Here is a 24,156-nt window from a genome sequence, read left to right as displayed (position 1 = left end):
GGGATCCGAGAGAACACCCTGTTATGACCAGTGGGTCACAGATGTGGACATTTGCGTGATAATGGAACGCAGGGTGTATGCTGCAAGGGGGTGCCCGCAGAAAGCAGACAAGATATGGCAGAGATGGGAAGAGGATGACTGAGTCCCAGACGAGATGTAACGAGTGTAACGAGTGTAACGAGACATATCGGCGGGCGACGCCAGGCTAGCGAACCTGGAACGCACAAACTGCCTCACGAGCCTCCTCACCGCAGAATTGATGACCCCGAGAATTAAAGCCCCATTCTTTGTTTTCTTTGCTTTCTTTTCCTTTTCCCTTTCCCTGGAGCTATTTAGCCCCTCTCCTCCCCCCCCTCCCCCTTCTTTGTTATGATGGGATACTTGTAATGTTATATGCATGTTTTCAAAACCAAATAAAGTTTTTGATTAAAAAAAAAAATACTCCTTCTGAACCTTTATCTTGCGGAGTACCCAGGGTATCAGGGGTGTGGGAAGGAAGGCAGAGGCGGTCATGCCTTCCCATTGAATCTGCAAAGCTTTGTCCAGGGAGCCGGGGCCCCATCCCTCCCAAGACGCGAACTGATCACACTTCCTGTTCATCCAGGAGGCAATTAGATCCACTTGAGGAAGGCCCCATGTGTCAAAGACCACCTGCAGCACCTGGTCGTCCAATTGCCTCTCGTAATTGTCTGCTCCAAGTTCACCTCCCCGTGAGGTGGACGACCATGAGGTAACTGTTTTCCAGGGCCCATTCCACATGCTGACCGCTAGGTTGCACAGCCCAGGGGAACTGGTACCCCCACCCCCCTGCTTGTTGACATAGTACATGCTGGTGGAGTTGTCGGTATGGATGAGGACAGTCCGGCCCACAAAGAGCGGAAGGAAGGCTCTGAGGACTAGCCAAATGGCCCTGAGCCCGAGCCAGTTGATATGCGACTCCTTCCGGATCCAGACTCCATGGTCGCTGCGGCTGTCCAGAGTGGCTCCCCAGCCCTCTAGGGTGGAGTCTGTCGTGATGGTGACCAGCGGGGACAGCTGCTGGATGGGGATCTTCGGGTGAGAACTTCTGCCAAGACCCCCCCTCCTCCAGCTGCTCAATCTTGGGTTGAGGAAGGACCAAATATTCTGCCAGACCTGTCAGCCTGTCAAGGAAGGCCTTTGCTGACGGCGTGTCAGGGTCCTCCTCAGCCGTGTCCACCAGCGTGTCTGGCTGGTCCGGCGCAGGTGGAGGGGTGCTGTATGCTGAGGTGTGGAAACTGGAACCGGAGGCTGCTGCGGAGCCTGGAGCAGGACGGCCTGTGTTGTGGGAGGCAAGAGAGCCGCAATCAAAGGAGCCGGCAGGGGCAGCGGAGGCTGCGCTGGGGCCCGAGGTGCCGGAGCCATGGGAGGAGCGACTATGGGCGTCGTTTGAGTGACCGGAGGGAACACGTCCCTGACAGCATTCCATAGGATGGCCCCCATCTGGGGGTTCACATCAGCGCCAGGAACCATTCGAAGAACCGGTCTTCGGAGGCAGGGGCTATGAACTGCTCTGTTCCTAGGAGTGGCATCGGACGAGTGGCAATGCTGTGTGGCACTGCGGCCATTTTGTCGAGCTGCGTTCAAAGTCGTGGTGCATGGCTCCCTGGGCCTAGCCTCCTCCAAGAGTCTTGGTGTTGGAGCATGAGGCCTACCCGGCACCTCAGGTCTAGGTCTGGAAGGCGTATTGCCCTCAGCATTGTCGCCGCTAGTGCTGTGTGCAGGCGCCCCCTTGGACATAGAGCCGGTACGAGGGTGTTGCCCCTCAGGTGTACACCCGGTAAGAGAACCTTGCAGTCCCTCAGCCCTGTTTCCGGACTGATAGGACGACCCCTCAGCCGTGAGGCCGGTAGCTGGACTAGCCTCGTGCGCGAGCTGGTACAAGAACCGAGAGGTTCCTCCCGCTTGGGCGTTTCCACGGGAAGGAGTCACCCTTACGGGGTGCGATGGAAAATAGCAGCCCTCCTTTGGGCTTCGATCCCTGTTTGACACATTATGTCCTCTGGAGGCGACCATCAAAGAGCTACCTCCACCTAACTAGCCTGTTCTTCATGGAGTCAGTGCGTCGCATGCGGTACAGCCTTCCCAGCCGGGGTCAGGGCCAAGGCAGCAGAAGCAAAGAGCATTGGGATCAAACGTAGGAAAGAGCCCTCGCAGGCGGGACACCCGCTGAAGTCAACATGTGCCAGGGAGGAGCGTGACGCCAGAGGACCAAGTACCTGAATGAGACGAATACAGAAGAAAAATCTGGGTAAGAGCGAGTAGAATTACATGGCAGGGACAAACCCAGGAGCGCTGCTGAAAATGGGCCAATTCCCGTTGATGCGGAAAAGTGGACTGGGGAGTGGCTCCGGTGGGCGGAGTCAGGGTAGTGCATGGTCCCAGGGCCACGTGCCTCTAAATTTAAAGGGGAAGAAGGTTTTTTGGGTGAAAAAGGTTCTGTCTCCCGTCCCTAGGGAGAGACGCCCATGCAGTATGGAGGAAAGGGGATGGGATGTAAGAGGACAACAGTTACAAGTAGTAGCTTGGTCCTTTTACAGCATGGGGTCTGGCATGGATTAACATGCTCATGAATAAGAATTCACAGCAGCACATAAATACACAACCACAGGAAGGGGCAAGGCTCAACAGAAGCAATTACTCTTACCTCCAGACCAGGCTCACTTTCAAACAAACAGGTTATGCAGCACTGCTAGGCCGACCCTGGACTCCTCTGGAATCCCTAGCAACGCAGTAGAATCTTGTGAATGTGTGCGTAGACCTCCACGTAGCAGCCCTGCAGATGTCCAGCAGGGGCACACCAGACAGGAACGGCGTTGTCGCAGCGATCACTCTGGTGGAATGGGCTCTTGGACGGCCGGGCAGCCATCGGTTTGCCAACCGGTGCCAGTGAGCGATACAGCCGGAGAGCCACGTGGAAATGACAGTCTTGGACAAAGCTTTCCCAAGGCTTCACAGGACCAAAGTTCATGAATGTTAGCGAGAATTCTCAGAAATGTGGCAATTCCCTTCTACCTTAGAGACACTGAGCTCTTTTGCTGGACTTCAGGACTTTTAATTTCTAACCTGGATAAAGTGCGTCTCTTTTGTCACTCTGATGTATTTTTATTGTGATTTAGACTGTTTCTTTTAACTTTGGAGTCTGATAAACTCCATAGGCATCTTTACATTGTGACACACAGCACCTTCAGTGCAGTGGCAGAGGGAAGTCTTAGATTTCCTCTTGGTGAAACTACTGTTTCAAAGAGCAGTTTCCAAGAGCAGTGAAGTGACATTGACTTTACTTACATTTTGTAACTTTCAAGACCCAGCACACAGTAAGGCACCCATGGGTGCCCATTTTGACAAAATGGCCCCAGTCTTTTTTCACCATTTCTTGTTGGAAAGGTCCTTCTTGAGATTTACTCTGCGAGCCAAACCAGGTTTGGTCCCTTCGTTCGTTTGGTCTTTGGTGGGATTCACGAGTGAAGCCCGCCTCTGGCTCCAGTATGTCTGGCAGGGGCAGGAATTGAGGGAGGTGCCCGAAACACCCTGTGCTTAATCGCCTTTGTTAAAGGTGATTGGACAGCTTGCTGTCTGGCAAGGACAGCCACCCTGCTTTGTGATTGACAGCTAGGCTGGAATGAATGGGAAAAACCTGCATAAAAAGGTGAGGCTTTTTAGCTTGGAAGGCAGAGTCGACCGCTGGATGAAGGAATCCGAGGAAGAACTTGTAAGAGACGCCTGCTGCAAATCCTGGACCATTGGTTTGCCCGGTGAAGCCCTGCTGAAGCTCTGAATTTGCCTCGACTAGAGAAGCCCTGCAAGGACTTCTCTCCTTGAGTTGGTTGGACCAATCAACTCTAAAGTATGCCTGTCTGGACATCCTCCAAGAGCTGGCTGTACTTCCACTGCTGCTGGAAACGAAGTGCCAGGGAGAGAAACACCAGATCGCGTGCGTTGCTTTCAAGTCGGACCCGAGCACCAGGAAGATCCTCCTGACTTCCCTGAAGCAGGACTGACCAAGCCTGAGCCACCTCAGAGTGCTAGTCCCCAGATGCGAGGAAAGTCCATAGTGGTATCCGAGAACCGCGTTGTTGCCATTTGCTGTCAGACGCGAGGAACTGAAACACTGACGGGCCGCTGAATTGAAGTTTGTCCATTGCTGCACCTTCCCATCGCAGAGCAGGAATCCCCAGATGTCCTCCCTCTTGTCGACACGACTGAGGCTCAGGAACAGGAACAGGATCTGCAGAGCTGTACAGGAACAGAAGCCAGCTGGACCCATTTCCTCTAACCAGAGGTACTGTAAAGTCTAATCTAAGAGAACTTGCCTCTTGTTGTGTAGCCTTACTTGCTCTCAGTGGAGACCTGTCTTGGTTACCCTTGCAGAGTTGCTATAGCTTTGCCCCTCACAAGCCTCCCAAGCTTGTGGCCCTTCAAGTTTTCTAGGTTATAAAAACATTTCTAAAAAGATTGTGCAAGACTTTTTACCTACCTGCAAAGAAGATCTTCAGTTCCCCCAACAATGTGCAATTAACATTGGCTGCCCTGGCTCCCTGAGAGACTCTTCTTATCTTTGACTCTGTGCTTTACCTTTTCCCCAGGAAGGGATTAAACTTATTTGATATTGGAAGGTTGTAAAAGTACTTACCTGTTTGTAAATTATTTGTCAACCTTCCATCTTTCACACCAAACTCAGTATTGCTCTAAATGTACCAGTGATAAATCAATGTCCACAGTGTCCTAGTTATTTAAGTCAGCTCATGGTGTAGGAAGAGTCTGTGCCATCCCCAATGAGTATCATCTGATTTAGAGAAACAGTGTGTTTTGAAGTGTATTTTAAGTGTTACAAATATTGACCCCTTTTGAAGAAGGCTTATATAACTGACTTAAATAAATTAATAATTGTTTCATCAAGATATCAAAAACATTACTCCTCACATTGACCCTCTTCAGATAAGCCTGGCTGCTCAGTCACACAACCAATCCATGTATTTCAGACCTATACCAAAAGTTGAGTCCCCATTGCCGGGAGGTCATGGTTATTATAGTGCACCCAACGGGTACTGCATACAATCTTGCATAACAGTGAATGCAAAGTCCTTTCAGCCAGCGACAAAGGCGTCGGCAAAAGCACAGATAACACCAAAGGCTCGCTGACATGGAATTGCGAATGGAAATTTGGCATGAAAGAGGTGCGTCCACAGTACCACCCTTGTCTCGTGGAAAATCAGATAATGCCCGCTTGCGGAACAGGGCCTGGATCTCACCTATCCTCCTGGCAGAGGTGATGGCCACGAGAAAAGCAGTCTTCCACGAAAGGAACTCGAGAGGAGCTTGATGCATAGGCTCAAAGGGGGCCCCCCCCCCCATGAGCCTCGTCAGCACCATGTTGAGTTCCCACACGAGGGCAGCCAACTTCACCGGTGGGAACGATCGAAATAGTCCTTTGAGGAACTCCTTGACTAGACGGTGTGACCAAAGACGACCATCCTGGAGACCTGGTGCAGCAGGAGATAGCCGCCAGATGCACTTTGGAGGCGTGCGCCAGCCTGCCTGAACCAAGGACAACAAATACAGAAAGGATTTGAAGGGCTGTGGCTCTCAGAGGGTTGATCTTCTGCAACTGGCACCAAGTTGTGAAATGCTTCCACTTGCGTCCGAAGCACTTCAAAGTCTACGATGCTCTGGCCCTGGCAAGGACCTCCCTGCAGTTTACCGTTAGCTCGTATCCACGGAACTCTAAGGCTACAGGAGCCAGGCCTTCAGCAATTCTGGGTGTTGGTGCAGCAGATCCACGAACACTGGTAGATTGACTGGAGGTGACAGCGACAGGCTGAGAAGGTCTGGCTACCAAATCTGCCTCGGCAACACCGGGGCTACAAGGATCATCCTGCACCAGCATCATTTGAATTGACTGATGACTCGTAGTAGAGGCAACAGCGAGAATGCGCATAGGAACAGACCTTCCCACTGGAAGGAGAACGTGCCCCCCCCCCCCCCCGTGCTCCCTGGCTGGTGGAACCTGCTGGCGAACCTGTGGCACTTCGCTGTCGCAAACAGATCTGGGGTCTACCCCACCCGAGGAAGAGGTTCACTTGATCCTGCCGAAGCTCCTACTCGTGGCAAGAGCGCAGGTCCCTGAGGACAGTCGGCGACTGTGTTCTTGATTCCCAACAGGTGAAAAGGAATGAGAACCATCTCCTGAGCAACAACCCAGTACCACAGGTCCTAATCCCCTCTGTAGAGCGCTGGGGATGTGGTACCCCCCCCCCCATGCTTCCTGTTGTAGAACACTGTGGTGGTATTGTCCATGAAGACCCTCACCACTTTGCCCTTGAGAGACGGAAGGAACGACTTGAGGGCCCAGAACACTGCCCGCAGTTCCAGGACATTGGTGTGGCGATCCGTCTCCTCAGGCAGCCACAGACCTCTGGTGTGGAGATGTCCAGTGTGCCAGCACTCCAGGGAAGAGTCGTTGGTGACAGTCTACTGGTCCGGGGGGCTTTGGAAGTCTGTTTTCCCCGGCGACGTTGGAGCGCACGCCCCACCACCTTATCCCTCTACAATTCTGCTGGAATTCTAGTGTGTCCGTAGGCGAGAGCGTCCAGCAACCATCGGTCGGTGCAGATCTTCCACTCACGAAGCCCACCGGGCTGCATGGCTGGGGTCCCAACAATCTGCTCAGTTCAGTCCCGCTTCGGGGCCTTCCTGCCACCTTGGCGCTGACTTCAATTCGATGGGAAGGGCCTTGAATTGGTAATGCTGCCCTTGAACCAAGAAGCGCAGAAACTTGCGATGTAACTTGTGAATGGGGATGTGGAAGGAAGCATCCTCCAAGTCCAGCAATGACAAAGTCCCCTTCTTCCAGCTGCCCAAGAACATGCTGAAGAGTCACCATCCAGGAACATTTGGGACTTGATGCATTTGTTTAGATGACGGAGGTCTAGGATGGACCTCCAGCTACTGGTCTTTTTTACAATGAAGTAACGAGAGTGCACTCCGGAGCCTCTTTGGGACAAGCTCCATCACACCCTTAAGCATGGCCCGCACCTCCAGCAGCAGCTGAGGGACAGGGTTTTCCTGCCGGGCCACCAGTGGTATAGGGGGGACACTTCAGTTGAAATTCCAGGGTGTGCGCGTGGGCGAGAGCATCCAGCACCCAGCGATTGGTGGAGATGGCCTGCCACACGCTGACGAAGCTCGCCAGATGGCCTACAGAGTGCACGGGCAGCCCCCCTCGAAGTCACAGGGGGCTTGGACGTCTTTGTGCCGCCTTGGGGACCCAGACGCGTCGTCCTCCAGACTTGGCGCAGCCCATGTTCTCCTGGGCCCACAAGCGGGAGGTTTGATAGTAAGACGAGGCACCTCCACTGAAATCTTTGGAGGATCCTTGGGATTTGCCGCCCGAGGTCCAAAAGGACAGCCGTCGCTGCTGGAGCGTGCCCAAGGCACAAGCCGTCTCCCTCTTGATGGCTTGAAGAGACTCATCTACGGCCTTTCCGAACCAATTGTCCCCGAAGGGCATGTCCAACACCCTCGACTGAACATCCTGATGAAAATTGGTGACCCTAAGCCAGCCCCGCCAAAGGCAAACGCTGTTGCCCATTTGGCGGAACCCCATGTTGGTGATGTCCGTGGCCACCGTAATGGCATGGTCTGGCGCCACCTTGCCTTCCTGCAGAATCACCAAAGCTTCCAACCTCTTGTCGTCGGGAAGGAAGTCCAGGAGGGGAGCGATCTTGTACCACAGCTCCCGGTCGTAACGCGCCTCAATAGGGGGGTGGGGGTTTCGAGGGGGCATTGGAGGCCGCCGAAGAGGAGGAGCCTGAAGATTTCTTGGCTGTTGTCAAAACCACCAAGTCCGGCAACGGTTGGGTCCGCAAGCACTTGGGTGCAGAGTTCAGCACCTTGTACTACTTCTCATAACAGTCCATCTTGGCCGGGGCCGTGGAAGGGTTCTTCATGAGGGCCAACCCCTCGTCCCAAATGTCAACCAGGTGTGGGACCGAAAGGACGGTCTTCCTCTTGGCCTTGTGGCGCTAGTATAGGAAACCTTTCTTCTCCTCCTCCTCCTCAAGGAACGAGCTGGAAGAGCTCTGAAGCCCTGGAGATTATGGCGTGAAACAAGCCGATCTCGTAGGTTGGTGAAGATCTGGGAGGTTGAGACGGGAGGTCCCCCAACCCGCCGTCGTCATCATCCGTGCCAGTCATCGCAATGTCAGGCTCCGTCTCATCCCTCGGGGGAGGAAAGGGAGGCGAAGGGTGGCAAGGAGATGGAGGGTGATCTTTCCTCTTCTTGCTCAGTGGTTCCCCCGTCGGTATCAACGCCGCGGGAAGGGCTGCCGGTGCAACAAGCATCCTCGTCTGGATCTCCGATACCAGAATATGCAAAACAGAGAATGCCCGCTGAGAGATCTCCAGGTGGCCGCTGATGCGGCTACAGAGGCGGAAATGAAACTGGTGACTGAGGCACAGGCTAGTCGCCCAGGCCCCCACCGCCCTGCTGTTCGTTGGTGGTCTCATAGTCACCCTCGACGGAATCCTTGCCGTAGGGCCTGCCCCTAACGCACCTACCCTCCTGGATGGTCTGGAAGCAGGTAAGCTCCTCCTCCAAGGAGATATCTGTGCCCTGGAGGACTACCGGGCCCTCCCCCTAACCCTTCTCAGTGACCAGAGGGGACGGTTTCGGTGAAATGACTGGCATCTTCTCCAGTGTCTTTTCAATGGGCTGAAAAGAGGACTCCCTCCTGGCAGGCAGGGATACTTTCGCCTTTGGGGCTGCGCCCTGCGGGTCTGCCACGGCGGCCTTTGCGAGTGACGCCACCACCCCTTCGATGGAAGGTCGGGCCTTCGTCGGATGTACCTGGGCCTTTGTCGGATGTATCTGGGCCTTCACAGTCTTGGTCAAACCTGTGGCCTTTTACTTAGGGAGGTGAGAGCCCCGCTCCACTGGGCCTTCTCCTTGAGTTTGCCCGAATGGTCAGACTTCCTCTTTGACGAAGATCCCGAGTGTCGGCTGGTGATCGAAGCAGCTGGAGACGCTGTACTCGCCCTGGCCACTGAGGAGCCCGTCGCAAAGGGGCTCCCGGTGAAAGTAGACTTGCAGTGCTTGGCCTTTTGTTGGGCCCCTGTGGGAGGAGCGCCCTCAAAAAGGTCTTACACTACTGCTCAGCTTTCTTAGAAGTAGGGGAGGCATGCTGCTGGGACCCACCCAGAGCAGGGCCCTCTGTCTGCAGCCACTCTTTGAGCCGCCAATGCTGATCCTTCAGCACGCGGGTTAACATCTAACAAAATGCACAGTCCTCCTCCACCTGCATTGGGTCCAGGTACAGGCAGAGGCACTTGGAATGCTTGTCGTCCGAGAAGACATTCTGCAAGCCGCTGACGGAACTAAGCTTGAAAAGGGGAGCTGAATCCTTCTCCTCAGACATGTCCATGTGGCGTAGGCCTTGAAGGAACTTCTGGAATCCTCCACGAAGAAACGCGATGAAATTCGCCCTAGAAGGGTGCTGAAGAATCCTAAAAACGGGTCTCCATTAATCGGAAGGAAGATCAATGGAGCACGAGCCTCGATTGACCGAAAAAAATAGAGTAAACTTTCAAAAAGCGCAAACGCAGTAAAAGCTTGAGAGCTAAGCACGAGGACTCCCAACACTTGAACTAGCGGTAGAAATTTGAAGATGACTGCCAGAGGATAGGCTTAGGGAGAGGGCCATCATTGGCTGGGGCAGTATGACCCAGAAGCTCAGTGATTGGTTTATAGGAGAAAGAGTTTATAAGTAAAAGTGAAACTCTTTTACCGAGGATTCCCGGCCCTATGACAGGGAATATTCATGAGCATGTGAATCCATGACTGTCAGGATTCCATGGTACATTTCTAGAGTTTCACGGGTTCATAACCTTAAAAGACATACCATTACAATTCCAAGGTAAATTCAAATGCTATTTTTTTTTTTTGAGGAAAATAAGATTCAGTGTTACTATTTTGAACTTTTATTGTAACGCTTCCATTCTGCTTCTGAAAGTGTTTTTTCCTGAACTGCGCGTTTAATATTTACTAACCAGGCGGCGTAACTCGTCGTGTATTACTCGCATGTTTGTTTTTTCTCGCTCGCAGTTCTTTCGGGAGCGTTATTTTTTGGTTCGAGTATTACGCCACGCGCGGCTCTGAGGTTAGAAGAAGGAACCTTACGAATGTTTAAAGTGCGTGTAAGCGTCGTGACGTCGTTTCAGGAAGTGCTCGTTTTGCAGGACTATTATATTGAGCACGATAAGCGTTGACATTTTTTGTTCTGAAGGCATCGTTTCTAAGGACAATTGAGTAGAGAAGCGTGTCGGCTGACATTCGTTTTTCAGGAAGTAAACAGCTAGTGGAACTCTTTACAGCAATGCCGATCTTTTAAGGAGGTTACATTTTTTGACATCGTAATTTATTGCAAGTTTATAAAGACTAATTCAAGTAACAGACTTTCCATATGCAATAAATACGAGAATAAGCATTTTAAGAAGTTCATTTATGAAAAATATTATCACAGTAGAAGAAGGAACCATTGAGTTCTGATTTCCAGACTTCAGCTCAGCTATTAACTGAATAAGCCTATCAGCAATAAAGCATAGGCTACAGGTACTACAAGGAGAGTGGTAACATTTTAGTAAACTTAGCTAGAGTGGATTGATTATTAATATATACATATATATTTGTCTCCTAGATCTCACAGACACTGAGGTGTATTTCCAGCTCCAGAGAACTACAGTGCCAGCCAGTGAAGATCTGTCTTTTGTTATTTTCTCCTCTATTCCCCTTTCCCATTGGGTTTGCCAGCTTGGTAGTTTTATCAGTTGAAGGACTGTTGGGCAGGCAGACTTAGGGGGTCTGGTGGGCCCAGCATCACTCCTGCAGGAAGATTCAAGTTTGGACCTGACAATGACAGATCCAATGCTGGAGAATATACAATTACAGTTGCTTTTCAGCTCAGTGGAACACAGACTAGGGTAAGCAATAACTTTACCTCTAATTTAGGATGCACCAGGCAGACAAAGGTCAGCTACACCTACAGAACACTTTAAGAATGGCACACAGCTATTCTAGGCAGGTAAGCCCTAAGGTTGTAATATACTATTAAAGTTGCCTTTCCGGTCGGTGGAACAAAGACTCAGGTAAACAATAACTAACTTATTTTAGGATAGCACACAGCTAACGCAAGGCAAGTAAAACTCATATACTTTTTAAAGGGGCTCTATCAGCAACTTAAAATTAAGTTGAACCTATTGCAGACTTATTCTAGACAGGTTAACAGCAAGTCAGGGGAAGCAAGACCCAGTTGGGGCACTCACACATTTACATCCTAACAGGAATAGTAAGGTGGAGCCAACATCATTACTCTTGGGGAAGAGGATGAGTAAATTAACCTTATAAATCTGCTTTTCAGAATGGCACAACATACATTCAAGGTAAGTAAAAACGTTTAACTGTTCACTCTGAGTTGCAGTTATCAACCAACTCATTTACAAGTAAGCTTTTAGACACTTGTTCTTTTTTCTAGTCAACAGGCCCATTCCTTAGAGAGTCTTTTCCTTATTCTTGGAGCACAAGTGTTCTCAGTGGCAGAAGGGGGGGGGGGGGGGACTAGATCCAACAGACAGTTCAGGAAGGCACTGAAGTAGCAAAAGTCAAATTCCTAATGAAGACTGGTCAAACAAGTAAGTATTTCACTTTAGAGTTTGTTGAGGGTCCAGGGACTTCTGAGAAGGCACCCCAAGAGAATTCCAGCAGTGGGCCTGAGTGAACTGGATGAGGGGAATCCCAATCACAACACCACCCCAAAGCTCTACGAAATCACAAAGGCTTAAGATGGGTAAATACCCCAGCCATCACAGTATCTTAGCACGGAATAAGAGTTGCAACAAGAAGACTTCAGGATCTGCAGCCAAAAACCTGGTAATTGAATTCCTTTATCATGAAGGCTGAAGACAGGATACTGGAAGGTCTTTGGGAGCAGGGATCAAAGGCGAGGCTCTAGGCAAGAGGTTCTTGGCATGGTTTACAGAGTACAGAAGATGTTGCAGTAGGGGAGACTGTACGATCTGCAGCCAAAAACCTTGTCACTGAATTCCTTGTCATGAAGACAGGACACTGGAAGGGCTTCTGCAGCAGGGATAAACAGGTGAAGGCTCCAGACAAGGGTTTCTTCAGGGCTGATGTGGCTCTGTGGTTTTGGCACCCTTTTTCTGGAGCCAGAACACGGAATATTGCAAATTGGATTCACGTCGCTAATCTGGTCCAGCACTCTGGTGAGGGGGGCTTCAAGGACTGGAATCACATCTCTGGAGAGGCAAGAGGAGGCCACCAAAGTTTCTGCTCGATTCGTAAGACCATGATAGCTCCAGGTCCAAGGGTATTGGGGTAGTGCAGCCCCGCAAGGTTGCTGCATGACGAGATAGCTCAGAAAGCAGGCCTCCAGTCTAGTGGATCTCTCCAGGCTCTGGCCAGGGGAAGGGCCGTCGTTTTCGGAGTCCCTAAGATGCTTGGAGGGAAGGTTAACAGCAGGCTTGTGTTACACAGCAGCCTCTCCGTTTGCTGGAAATCGTCTCAGCTATGTTTTCTTCAACTTACTCTTTGGTTAAGGTCCAGTGATCGACTTGCCAGCAGCTTCCAGATTCTGAGTATTTATCAAGAACTACAGCATTTGCTCCTGGCATTTTACAGCAAGGGCGGTTTGGCTGTACAATCGGGACAACACCCCCACCCCCCTCAGGGAGTTTGTTCCTTTCAGACAAGGTGAATGACAAAGGGCTGCAGAGTTTTGGACTCCTCCCTCGCTTCCTGCCTTTCCAAACACTCTGTATCCTGAGTGAGGACAAAACAGCCACCAAGGTCATTCCTGCCTAGAATAGCAGGGGAAGACCTCGGAAATAGCAAGCACAATAAATGGTGGAAAAATAAGGCTTCCACCATTTTAGCAAAATGGTGGCCTTTCTGTGCATTACCGAGGCTAAACAGCCAGCAAGTAATGACGATTAAAAAGTCATAAATGTAGTTACACTGAGACCAGTCATTCAAGGAAACTTGCAATTGTAACACAATGTTACCAGGAAAGCAAGAAAGGGGATACATTGTATCCACACAGCACTCTACATAGAGTGGGATGGCTCACTATATAAACTCTAAAAGGGGATGAAAATCCCTCTTTCATACTTGGAAACTGATTTCATCCAAGTACAAGAAAGATAAATTGACAGGGGAGCCCATAGGGGTAACCCAGTCTCAGCGCAAAAGTTATAGGAAACTATATCTTAAACCATGCCCTATCAAGAGACAAAAAGGTCACCCATAAAAATAATAAAATACTGGGTGAAAGGAGAAAAAGACTCCCCTTCACCTAAGGACAAGGTAAAATAGTCAACTAGTCAAAGCAAAAAAGTTCTGTGGTTGACGCGTCAGAAAGACTCAATATTCATAAGAAAATCTGACCTAACAAATGCAGAAACACCAAGAGCCAGTGAGTGATTCTTGGGCATTCGTAGATGGCCAACAGCAGTGCTACACTCACCGGAGCATGGAAGGAAGCGGACCAGACTCGTGGAAGCCACGAGAGACTGAAGAAAGAAGCAGAAGCATGTTATTCAAAGGGAAAGGAACCAAAAACAAATCTGTACGAATACATGAATGGGTGCAATGCAAGCAAACTGTAAACCAGAGTAAGATAATATATCAAGAGGATACATTATCCAAAGCAGTTGATACGCAATTCTGGAAAAGAGAAAGGCCCACGATTACAAGTGTGTGAGATTACAAGTGTGTGAGAACAAGAAGCCCTGGCAGGAGAGCACACCAGGCCATAACAAGTAGTGTACAAGATCCAAAGTAGTCCTGAGGGATAATATCAGTACTACGCAAGGGATTGTGCTAAAAAGGAGAAGAGAAACCATACCAGGAATCTTGAGACAAAGCTACAAAGTCAACCAAGTTCTTTTGAAAGGTGACTGTTGGCCAAGAATGGCCCAGAGAACTTATTTGTGAAACCCCTTATAGCAAATAAGAATCCAGGGGAAGAGACCCACCTTCTGGAACAAGCAATGCTGTTCTTGAACTTGTGTGGAGTTCTCTACTCTTTCTTAATGAACACTTTTTCCTAACCATCCATGGTTACATAAATGTCCTTCACCTTAAGGTTTATAGTAAGAGTGTCAGAATAGAACTGTGGACCAGGACAATTTGATTTGGACATTCTGACACAGACAGATCCTTAGTTTTTGTTTATTAGGGTACTTCCTCTTAAAACAGGGTCAGAAAGGCATTTTCCTCCCAACCCCTTTTATTTTCTATTAAAGTCTTCAACCAAAAACATGGCAAACTTGGGTCCGACTTTCATTCCTGACTCTTCACACTAACACACAGCGATGCAACCGAGGTCCAAGGGTATTGGTGAATTGCAGGCCATGGAGGTCACAGCTCTCCAAGGGATGGTGCAAAATACAGTTAGCCTTGGGACTGGTTAGGACTACCAGTTCAAAAAGAGGAAGTGGTCTTCTTTGGATCTTTCCAGTCGCTAAGAAGTTGAGGTCAGGACAGTAGAGGTTACTCGGCAGGCACTGGAAGTTGCGGATGTAGTCGTCCTGATTCTTCTGTTGCAGTGGTCGACTGTTTCAGCTGCAAGCCTTCTGGATTTATGGAGGAAACCTGGCTGAGTCCACCAATCATATACCATGCACCATTCAAACTTTGAGATTGCGGTCCAGTGAGGACATCCAGCCTCCCAGTCTGAACTTGTTTCTCTCAGGCACACTTCTAGACAAAGGACAGTTGAGTCCTCGGTTGACCTCCCCCACTTCCTGTCCTGCCAGTCAAGCTCCAAAAGTTGCCAATATTGTCTTGCAGGCCAAGGTCCGTTCAATGAAACAGAGGAAGACAAAACGCAATATTTTACCTTTTGACAATGGCTTCAGTCTTGTTGCTCAGAGCAACAATAGCATGAGTAGCCATTTGTTTTTAATGTAAACTGATCATGACTAGATGTGCAGGAACCCAGCTCTGTGAGAATCCACAGTTAAAGTACTATGATTTTCATTTCAATAAGTGGAAAAAATACTAGATGCAGCTTACTTTTTTACAAAGTAAAACGTGAATGGATGCAGAAAAAATGACCAAAAAATAACCATGGATAAATGGACTCAAAAAGGTAATAAAATTAATTACCATAAAACCGGGACCCTTACTTATATTGTATGTTTACTTACCATTTACACTTCCATCCCCCCTTCGGGACAGTGGTCAGAGGGGGGTCCAAGCAATATGTGTGGTAACTGATGTCACAATCGTCACACAAAAGCAGTCGAGAGGGGTCCGAGGCCTTCCCGCACACCTCACAGACAATGCATTCCACACAACGCCAGCCTTTTAACAGCATGACCTTGGTAATCTGCAAAAGACCATTTGAATCATTAACACATGCAGACAACATGTACAATTAATTTCAGAATACCAGTTTTAAATCATTGTCCACACCACCAATGAGGCAGTGTACCATCTGTGAAAATGTTCCCTGACAGGAGCACCATGTGAGCCCATGCACAATTTCACAGCCTCACTTACCTTACTATTCACACAGTATGGATGGTAACACTGCGAGCATTGAGAGCATGCCAAAAGGTGTCCTTCGGAACCACGACCAAAGCTTCCACAAACCACACACATATCCTAGGGGAACGGAGAGGTGCACCACAAGTCAGAAATGTTTTCAAAGACAAAGAAACAAACTTCTACAGGAGCCACTCATACCTGCATGAGAACAAACTTGTCAGTGTTGGAGAAGAGAACCACTGTGTTCTGCATAGTGTCATCCTCTTCATCTTCCTCCTCCTTACTGGGAGAGGAGTCAATATCTGCAAGCTACAAAAATATAAAGCGTGAGAATGAGCACAAAAAAGAAAAAAGCCAAAGGAATAGAAAACAAGTACTAACTAGAAGAATATAAAGGCGAGTGAACAAGGAAGAGGGCCAGAAGAATGAAGCCATGAAAGCTTGCCACCTCCCCATTTTAACTGTGATTACATAGAATTCAATGTATCGGTAACATCCCAGACAGGTTTGTTTTAAGTTGTCGCCAAACAAGAAGCTGGTAGTTGCCTCAGAAGGCTAGGACAGTCTCCCTGAAAATCGTATAGCACACAGTTCCACCGTTTTAAGCAATCTTATGCAAGCTGTTGAGATGGATTTCAAAACTCTGGCCTGGGGGGAAAGAGTTTAGGAGGCCACCCTAATTATAGTGAACAGGGGATACTCTGGGAGCTTCGTCAAACTATTCAAGTTAGCACGAGGAGTGGTTGTTAGGAAAGATTTCCATTACATGTGTAATTTTCACTCCAGTTATGTACCCCCCCCCACACCCCCTCCCAACTTTGTGCTTTGTTTAAACACCATAGTCTGACTTTACCTGAGGAGCACAGCCTTCTGCTGCACTCCCCTGGGCTTTTCGCTCCCTTCTTATGGGGAAACCGACATGCCCTTAAAGACAGTCAGTACTGGGAAACATTGTTTCCCTTGTCAATGTTGCAACTTTTCTGCAACATGTTGCAAGTGCACAAAGTACCTTACAGTACAGTGCACGTGGGTCTTCCTGTCATTTCTAAAGGCCCTAGATACTCTCGAAGGACTTTAGGAGAAGTGCAGATGTGCCTTGGACAGGGCTGGTGGCAGCTTATCTTTTCGTGTACTTTTAACCCTTTCCGGCCAGGTAAACCGCGGTTAACACGTTTGGCTGGTTAGGTGGCCTGGCACCAAAATGGCCAGGCCACAAGGTTTGTTGCCCTGTCCTTTGGCCATCTTGCCTCTTCAACTTCCCCAGGTCAAGCCGACCCGGGTCAGTCCTCATTTGGGCATGCACTTTCCTGCGAAGCGCCAAGCTTTCGCAGGCTACTGCATGCCTTGAGTGTGCGCCCCCCAGGACGTGGGCTGGACCGTATAGTTTCAACACACATCCTGGGTGCCAGAGAGTCTGGTGTGCTGTGAATGCCTCGGACCACCATGGTCCATGAATGATCCACGTATGGTATGCCTGTATGTGAGCAAATTGGGTCTTCTTCATTTTGGCGCAAAGGATTTGGATAAGAGGATTCAAAACACCCAAACCAATGTCGATCTCTGGAGTTCTCACTGAATGAAGGATAGGGTCCAAGTATCCTGAAACTAAGCAGCCGGGTCAAGGAACCGCTGGAAGGTTTGACACCCTGAGCCTGCTGTCCCGCTGGACCCCTCTGCATCTGATCGTCATAGGTCTGCGAAGACGCTTCGACCCATTGGAATAGTGGGACCAACTATTCTCGGCACCTTCATCAGAACCTGCAAGCAAGCCTGCTCGGAAGTTTCCCTGGGCCAACCAGTGGGCTGACCAGCTTACACAGGGCCTTTGCTCAGTCACTGCAGCCGTTTCGAGGAGGCCCTTGAAACTTGGTACATTGCAAGCACTGTGTTCACGGCACTCGCAGCAAATTTCATCCACTTTTTTTCCCAGGTGTGGAGTAAAGTGAGTGCACCCGAACCAGAGTACACGCGGTTACTGTGTCGCCCAGCCGAGGTGACGAACTTCGCAAGTTCATTGCAGCTGTGGTCCTCTGTGCCCTGAAGCCTGCTATAGTGGAACTGGCCTGATCCATCCACCAGGAGCAGAGAAATTGCCACTGTCCTGTTTGGGAACCAATGTTGTATCTTCATCGCTGAAAGCCGCAGAGCCGTGAGATTGCCACATTTGAACCTGCAACCGAAGTGGACTCGACTGCCGAAGTTTGGTCCTGAGTGCGCCGGGGGTCGGTGAGTAATTGCAACCCTTACTGGTGGCCAGTGGTGTCGCCAGGAATCAAATTTAGGAGGGGCACAGAGGGGGGCCAAAGACAAAAGTTGGGGGGGCACAGACAAAAGAAGGGGCAGAACATTGTCACTGCTCGTCTTAGGTAGGGGGGCACAAGGTTTCATAGCGGGCCCCGGCCCCCCCCAGGCCCACTCTAGCGACGCCATTGCTGGTGGCCCCTAGCGCATCCATTTTTATGCATTAGTGGCCCATGAGGGCCCCCTCTCCTTTCCGCTGCTAGTGCGAACTAGCGAACCATTCCCAAACTCTGGAAGCTGCTATGCCCTGTTGGGGAGACTCTCCACGAATAGTGGGAACTTATTCTGCTTCACCTCACCCACCTTCCTGAGCTGCCACAGACCACTGAAGAGACCCTGTTTTTCCTATCTGCATTACCGCGTGCACCAGCATTGCATGTACATTTGAGAAATAGGCTCCACTCTTTTTAGGGATTGGACTGCCTTTCAGTTAGGAAGGTGTTTGATGCAGAAGGGACTAAAGAATATTTGCACTGCATGTTTCCTTCCCCTTTTAGGTTGTGGACCCATATTGTGCATTAACCCTTTAGACTCCATCGGCCTTGTATATATGTATATTGATAGGATTGTGTTGGCTTAGAAGTATTAAAGTGATTTTAATTGTGTGTTCAAACTCAAAGGCCTTGAAATATATTTATTTGTATTTTTAATATATCTACACCTGAGTGATTTGTAGGTGTCATGCCCTTTACTCTGTGTGCTCATCGAGGTCTTTAAGTCACCCTCACCCCTCCCAAGACCTAGTCTTGACCGCCGCCAATGCTACCTTGATTAGTCTGGCTTGTCCAGAAGGTTACCCTGTACCAAGAAAATAGGCTGGCCTTCTGAACCTCTGCCCACCAGGTCAGAGCTCAAAAATACATCTCAACAGTGGTCAAGGCTTAGTCCCAGGAGAGATGAGTGGGGTCGAGAGGTCCACAATGAGTCCACACAATGAGCTATCAAGTATTACACTTAGACATGTAATAAAATTAATTATATTTATTTCTGGCCAAAGAACACTATAAAAATGGCTTAGAACAGGTAAAATCACACAACACTAATACCAAACATATATACAGTTAGTGCAGAATAACCAGTTTACCCCCACAATACCTGAAATGGAAGGTACATAATTAGAGATAACACAAGTCCAACCCTAAATTGACTGGGGCTTTGTGCCCAAAAGTTCAAAGTTTCCTAAGAGTTTTAGGAGATGGGAAAAAGAAGGGTGATGGTTCCGGAGGATCTGAAGATGGGTCCAAAAGGTTAATCAACGTGTTTACAAGTAAAATGCTTTCTAGCTTTTGGAACAAGTGTTACCAAAGCCAATAGGTTATAAAAGAAATCAAAGTTCTTCACAAACTTTAAGGGGTGGCGATAGGGGTACCACCAACGATTGTTATAACTTATCTCCCATACTCCGATTTGTTTTCTCAAACATGGCAGGTCGAAGGAGTTTTGGCAGAGGTAGGTTTCCCCCACACTCCCCACCCCTCAGTTCTAGTTCCGGTCAAAGAAGCCCAGGAGCTGCAGGTGCAAGAAGAATTATGTTTGGGTACAGGAGCTGTGCAACCTCGCCTCATGGAACAATGCAGCAGGAACTGATGCAGGACTCTTCAGAATCCTTGTCTAGATGTGGGAAAGCAAGTTCAGTGACTTCTACCAATGGAGAGACCAGTAGTGTACATGCACTCACAGTATCTATTGATTTTATCCTAACTGATTTGAAAAAAAAACAAGCATTGGCAATGCCAACAGTTTGGGCTTTTGTGTCAGCAAAGTCACTTGTGGTGCGAGTACCTGGGCATCTAACAGCCGTGCTTGGCAAATGCCTAATACTTGTCCACAAGCCAAAACTGCTGGCTTTGCCAATGTTTGTTTTTACCAGGACTTCAGTGAAGGATACACATAGTGCCTAGAAATTGAGACTCTGGTTACAACATTTTGATTACAGCAAGAGAGCATTGGCAGCTGCAAGATCTATTTCTCAGCTGTGTGCCTACAATCTGTGGAAACTGGCGTAGGATGGTGTAGCCGAGGGTGTTTGGCAGCATTTTGGAACGTGCTGCGGCGGAATGGACAGACTTCAACTGAATAAGCAGTGATTACAGGAACTAAAGACCCTGGGTTCCGGACTTGAGGCTACATGAGGCCGAGTGGAATTTATAATTAAGGTTGCTTTTTGTAGAAATGTAGAATCCCTTGACGTAAATTATTTAATTCCATGGTCTGCAGCGGTTCATTTAATGGGCCCTTTGCAAAGTCCATTTCACTGGGCGTGCGGTGGTGTGCAGCCTTCTCTCAGGGTAACCTATAGCTGCAGATTTGTCTGTGGGGACTGCTACTGTCCGTAAGTGCAAGGGTTTGGGGCCCAACCTGGCACGTCAACTAGACAACCGCTGTTATCACACAAGGAAAAGCGGCCTGAAAGTATCGACCTCAGAAGGGTGAGAGACTGAGTCTGTCCGGCTGCCAAGATTCCCAACATGCGACCGCAGGTTTATCAATCTTACCCATTCGGTTTCGCACAGCACATACCATGCACTCAGTGCACCAAAGCACTGCACTGTTAACAATTCAAGTGGGCAGCATTTCGTGCCATCGTTTTTAGTTCTTCTCTCCCATTACACAATGGTTGCCGACTGCAGCCATATGCAAATCAAATTTGGACCTATCCCAGGGACATCATTTAAGGTCTCCCATGCTACCCCTAAAAAAAATGTAAGAACATGTTTTTTTCTTTTTTTAAACTAAATGAGGCTCCTGGGCTGTGGCCAGCATCATGTGGCTCTTTGTTTCTGGAGTGGTTGTTTTTCTGTTAGCTATAGCCGTTAAGGTAGCTCAGTGGGTTGAGGGCTTGCTGCTTCCATGTGTGTGATCTGTAGGTTCGACCTCCGGCAAGGTCAACTCAGCCTTTCATACTGCTGAGGTTGATAAACAAGTACCAACACAGGTCGGGTAATATTGTATGTGTATTTGTTCTATATGAAGCATTTAATCGTAAGTGCTATAGAATAACAAATTGCACGATACAAATGTCCTTTAACATTAACGTTTGGCCTTGGACATCAGCTTTCATTCACAGTAATTTGGTAATATTAATGATACATATGGTGACCCATTCTTGTATAAATGTATATCACTTTACAGTGATATCACCATATTTTTCGTAGTGTCCTTATAAACAATGCTATGTGGTGCCACTTCCTGTTTTGTCAAAGGTTGAAAGGCTGTGTTCCATTGCTTCCCGTGAGTCACTTTGGGGTGGGGTCAAATGACATCACACTATGTGATGTCATTAGCAATCAAAGGCTTGTGTGATGTCACTTCCGCTACCCCTGCCATTTTGGTGGAATGACGTCCCTGATCTATCCCAGAGCAGGACATGTCACGTCCCATCGGCATGCAAACACAAGTTACCCTACGCTTGCTGCCCTCAACCACTGTCTTTGTTATCACATAACACTGACATGCTCTGCAGTCAAATGGGATGGTTTGTTGGTGTGGAATTCACCAGGCCCATTTCAAATGTACCTACCTGGAAACCAAGACTCGCAGCCCTGTAGTTACCAGAAGCCAAAGTGGTGCAGAACGGAAAGCTAAGGCTTCCTTTAATATCCAATATGTTGGTCCTCACATCAGTTCCTTGCATTGAATTTGTTTAAAAAGACCCTGGCAAAGCCAACAGTGTTGGCACTTAATAGGCAATAGATAAGCATTTGCTAGGCACTGCCATCAATTGCAGATATTCACACCATTTGCTGCTGTTGCAGTCTTATGACCTTGTAGTACCGAAAGAAGGAACTCTAATGTGCACATTCACTGGGTAAGGGCTTGACCCCAGCCAAACTACCTCGCAATCAGTGGGTGTCAGCTGCCCACTCCAGACCTAATCGGTTACTTTTGTACTCTTCTGTCACCAGCAAGGCCCCGCACATTACCTAGATGTGCGCTTTTGTCCCTGGGAGGCACCAGGCATTACCTATATTTGTTTGTGTCAGAGGGATGTACACCATAAGGACCGACAAAATCAATAATTGCTCCCATTACCAAGCAGATCGGCACGAGATAGCAGACCAGTGTGATGTGTGGTCTATTAGCTCGGAAACCACTATGTAACATTTGTCATTGCAGTGTTTTATCACTGCCATGGTTAGAGTTACAGTAAACTGTTACTTTCACCCAGGATGCTTATTTGCACCCTCACGCGTAAAGTTTGGACCTTGCCATAAAACATTAGCTTCCAGGAAAGCCTACAAACCCAACCCTCCCATTGCAACCGACTTGTGTCACTTCATGCAGCGGGCAATAAAATATCAGCAGCAATAAACTCACCTGTTATGTAGACCTCACCCCTCTCCTCTTCTGGGAGCTTGCACCACTTCCTCCGGCTACTGGTCGCCGAGAACTTCTTGGTCAGGAAGGCCCAGGGCATGGTTGCACAGCATCAAGCTCTATGCTCCTTCAAGGGCGAGGGGGGGGCGCCGCCCATATCGCTGTTAAGCAAAGGTTGTATGCAGTACCCTTTGGGACCACTACACACAACTAGGACTACAGGTGTAAGCAAAACCAACCTTTGGGTTGTTACTACACAGTTTTGGTAGCTTTGCTGAGCAGCCAGGCTAATCTCAAGAGGGGAATGTGAGCTGTAATGATGTTACACAGAGGTCTACAATCACAAGTATTCAAATAGACTTATCCTCAAGGGTTCTTGGTAAAACACTTATTAATTTATTAGACAGTTTGTTATAAAACATTCACTAGAAGGAGGCAATCTATATCACACACTATACTTCAGTACTTTACACAGTACAGTTCTGAGGCATTTAAACTACTTTGAAGGAGGCGCAAAATGGCAGAGTAGTTTGAAGTAGGAGCAAAAAGGCATAGGTTAACAAAAAGAATATTCTAGTTACTCTTCGACAGTGCAAATAGTTTGAGTTCACCAGAGGAGTTGATTCAATGCAATAGGTTAGGTCAAAGTCAATGGGCTAATGTCTTGTACAGGATAAAGCAGTTCTGGTAGTTAAACGGAAAAGTCTTTGCCAAAGTTCTCCGAAGTAGTTTGTAAAAGAAAGATTCATATGTTGGGTCACAAGGTGACTAGGCCTGCAAGTTGCAAAAGTTTCAAGAACTTTCGCAGTGAGAGGCAAGTTATCTCGGTCGGGTGTTCAAAGTACCTTACAATGAAGAAAAAAGCTGCAGCTGAGGACTTCGGTTCCTGGCAGTTCCTGCAGATCTCGCTGTTCCTGAGCTGTAGTAAAGCAACAAACGGTTGTGCCTCTGCCTGGTTATTCGGTTTCCTGCAGCACTCTGAGGAAAATGCAACCAGCTCCGAGAATGGTATCCAGGTGGCTTACGGGTCGGGTTGATTGGTCCCAGCAACTCAAAGGGAGAAGTCGTCTTAGCAGGGCTTCTCTGTCGAGGCGAACTTGGCGATTCGGACCAGCAGCAGGGCTTCACCGGGCAAACTAACACTCCAGGAGTTGCAGCAGCCGTCCTCTTCAAGCTCAGCTTTGGTTCTTTCAGTCCAGTGGTCGACTCCACCTTCCAAGCCAAGAGACTCGCCTTTTATTCAGTTCTCTCCCATTATTCCAGCCTAGCTGCCACTTACAGAGCAGGCTGTCTTTGCCGGACAGTCAGCCAGCCAATCATGCCAGAGTGCATTTGGGTCTCCTAGGAGACGAAGTACAGGGAGTTTCGGGCACCTCCCTCACTTCCTGCCCACCTCAGACACTCGGGCGCCAGAGGCAGTCTTCAGTCCTGAAGCCTGCCAAACGCGTAGGAACAAAGGGACTAAACCTGGTTTGGCACGCAGAGAAACTCTAGAAGGACCTTTCCAAAAAGAAACAGCGAAAAAAGAAGACTGGGTCCTGTTTAAAAAAAAGGGGGCTCAGACAACATCTTGAAAAACATGGCTCCAGTGATTTAACGCTACCAGTGTTGGCGGTCAGGAATAATCATGGTAGTTTGTTGTAAAACCACTGCCACCAGCCATTCCGAGAGTAAAGGGTAACATTTGACTGCTACATGAGTTTCTAGACACTGGGGATACTAGGTAACCCCTCCAGCACTATTGTAAAATAGGGTGTGCAGGGTCTAGGAATTTGAAAAGATTAGTAAAGTCAATTTCACTTTACTTTCTCTGGGAAACTGTAGTTTATCCCAGAGAAGGTATTTAAACCTTGGGACAGCCTAAAAAGGCTTCCTTGTGTCACTACACTGAGGTTGCTGTGCGCACATGAAAAGATGCCGCCTATGGAGTTGTCTAAAGCTCCATAACCAAACGA

At 48.7% G+C, this 24,156-nt stretch overlaps 1 protein-coding gene across 3 annotated transcripts in view; it reads right to left on the bottom strand.

The window, feature by feature from the left end:
• Positions 1-24,156, bottom strand: part of KMT2D (lysine methyltransferase 2D) — a 2,224,302-nt gene that overhangs the window by 1,661,248 nt on the left and 538,898 nt on the right. For all 3 annotated transcript variants that reach the window (XM_069653836.1, XM_069653837.1, XM_069653838.1), the window contains exons 14-16: positions 15,782-15,892; positions 15,596-15,700; positions 15,241-15,422 (exon numbers count right to left, since the gene is read on the bottom strand). In XM_069653836.1, coding sequence (XP_069509937.1) covers positions 15,241-15,422; positions 15,596-15,700; positions 15,782-15,892 — 398 coding nt within the window. The remainder of the gene's footprint in view (positions 1-15,240; positions 15,423-15,595; positions 15,701-15,781; positions 15,893-24,156) is intronic.

Source organism: Ambystoma mexicanum, chromosome 3q, assembly GCF_040938575.1.
Source record: "Ambystoma mexicanum isolate Mex_15411 chromosome 3q, UKY_AmexF1_1, whole genome shotgun sequence".
In the NCBI taxonomy this organism is placed as follows: domain Eukaryota; kingdom Metazoa; phylum Chordata; class Amphibia; order Caudata; family Ambystomatidae; genus Ambystoma; species Ambystoma mexicanum.
This window is presented reverse-complemented; position numbering and strand designations above follow the sequence as displayed.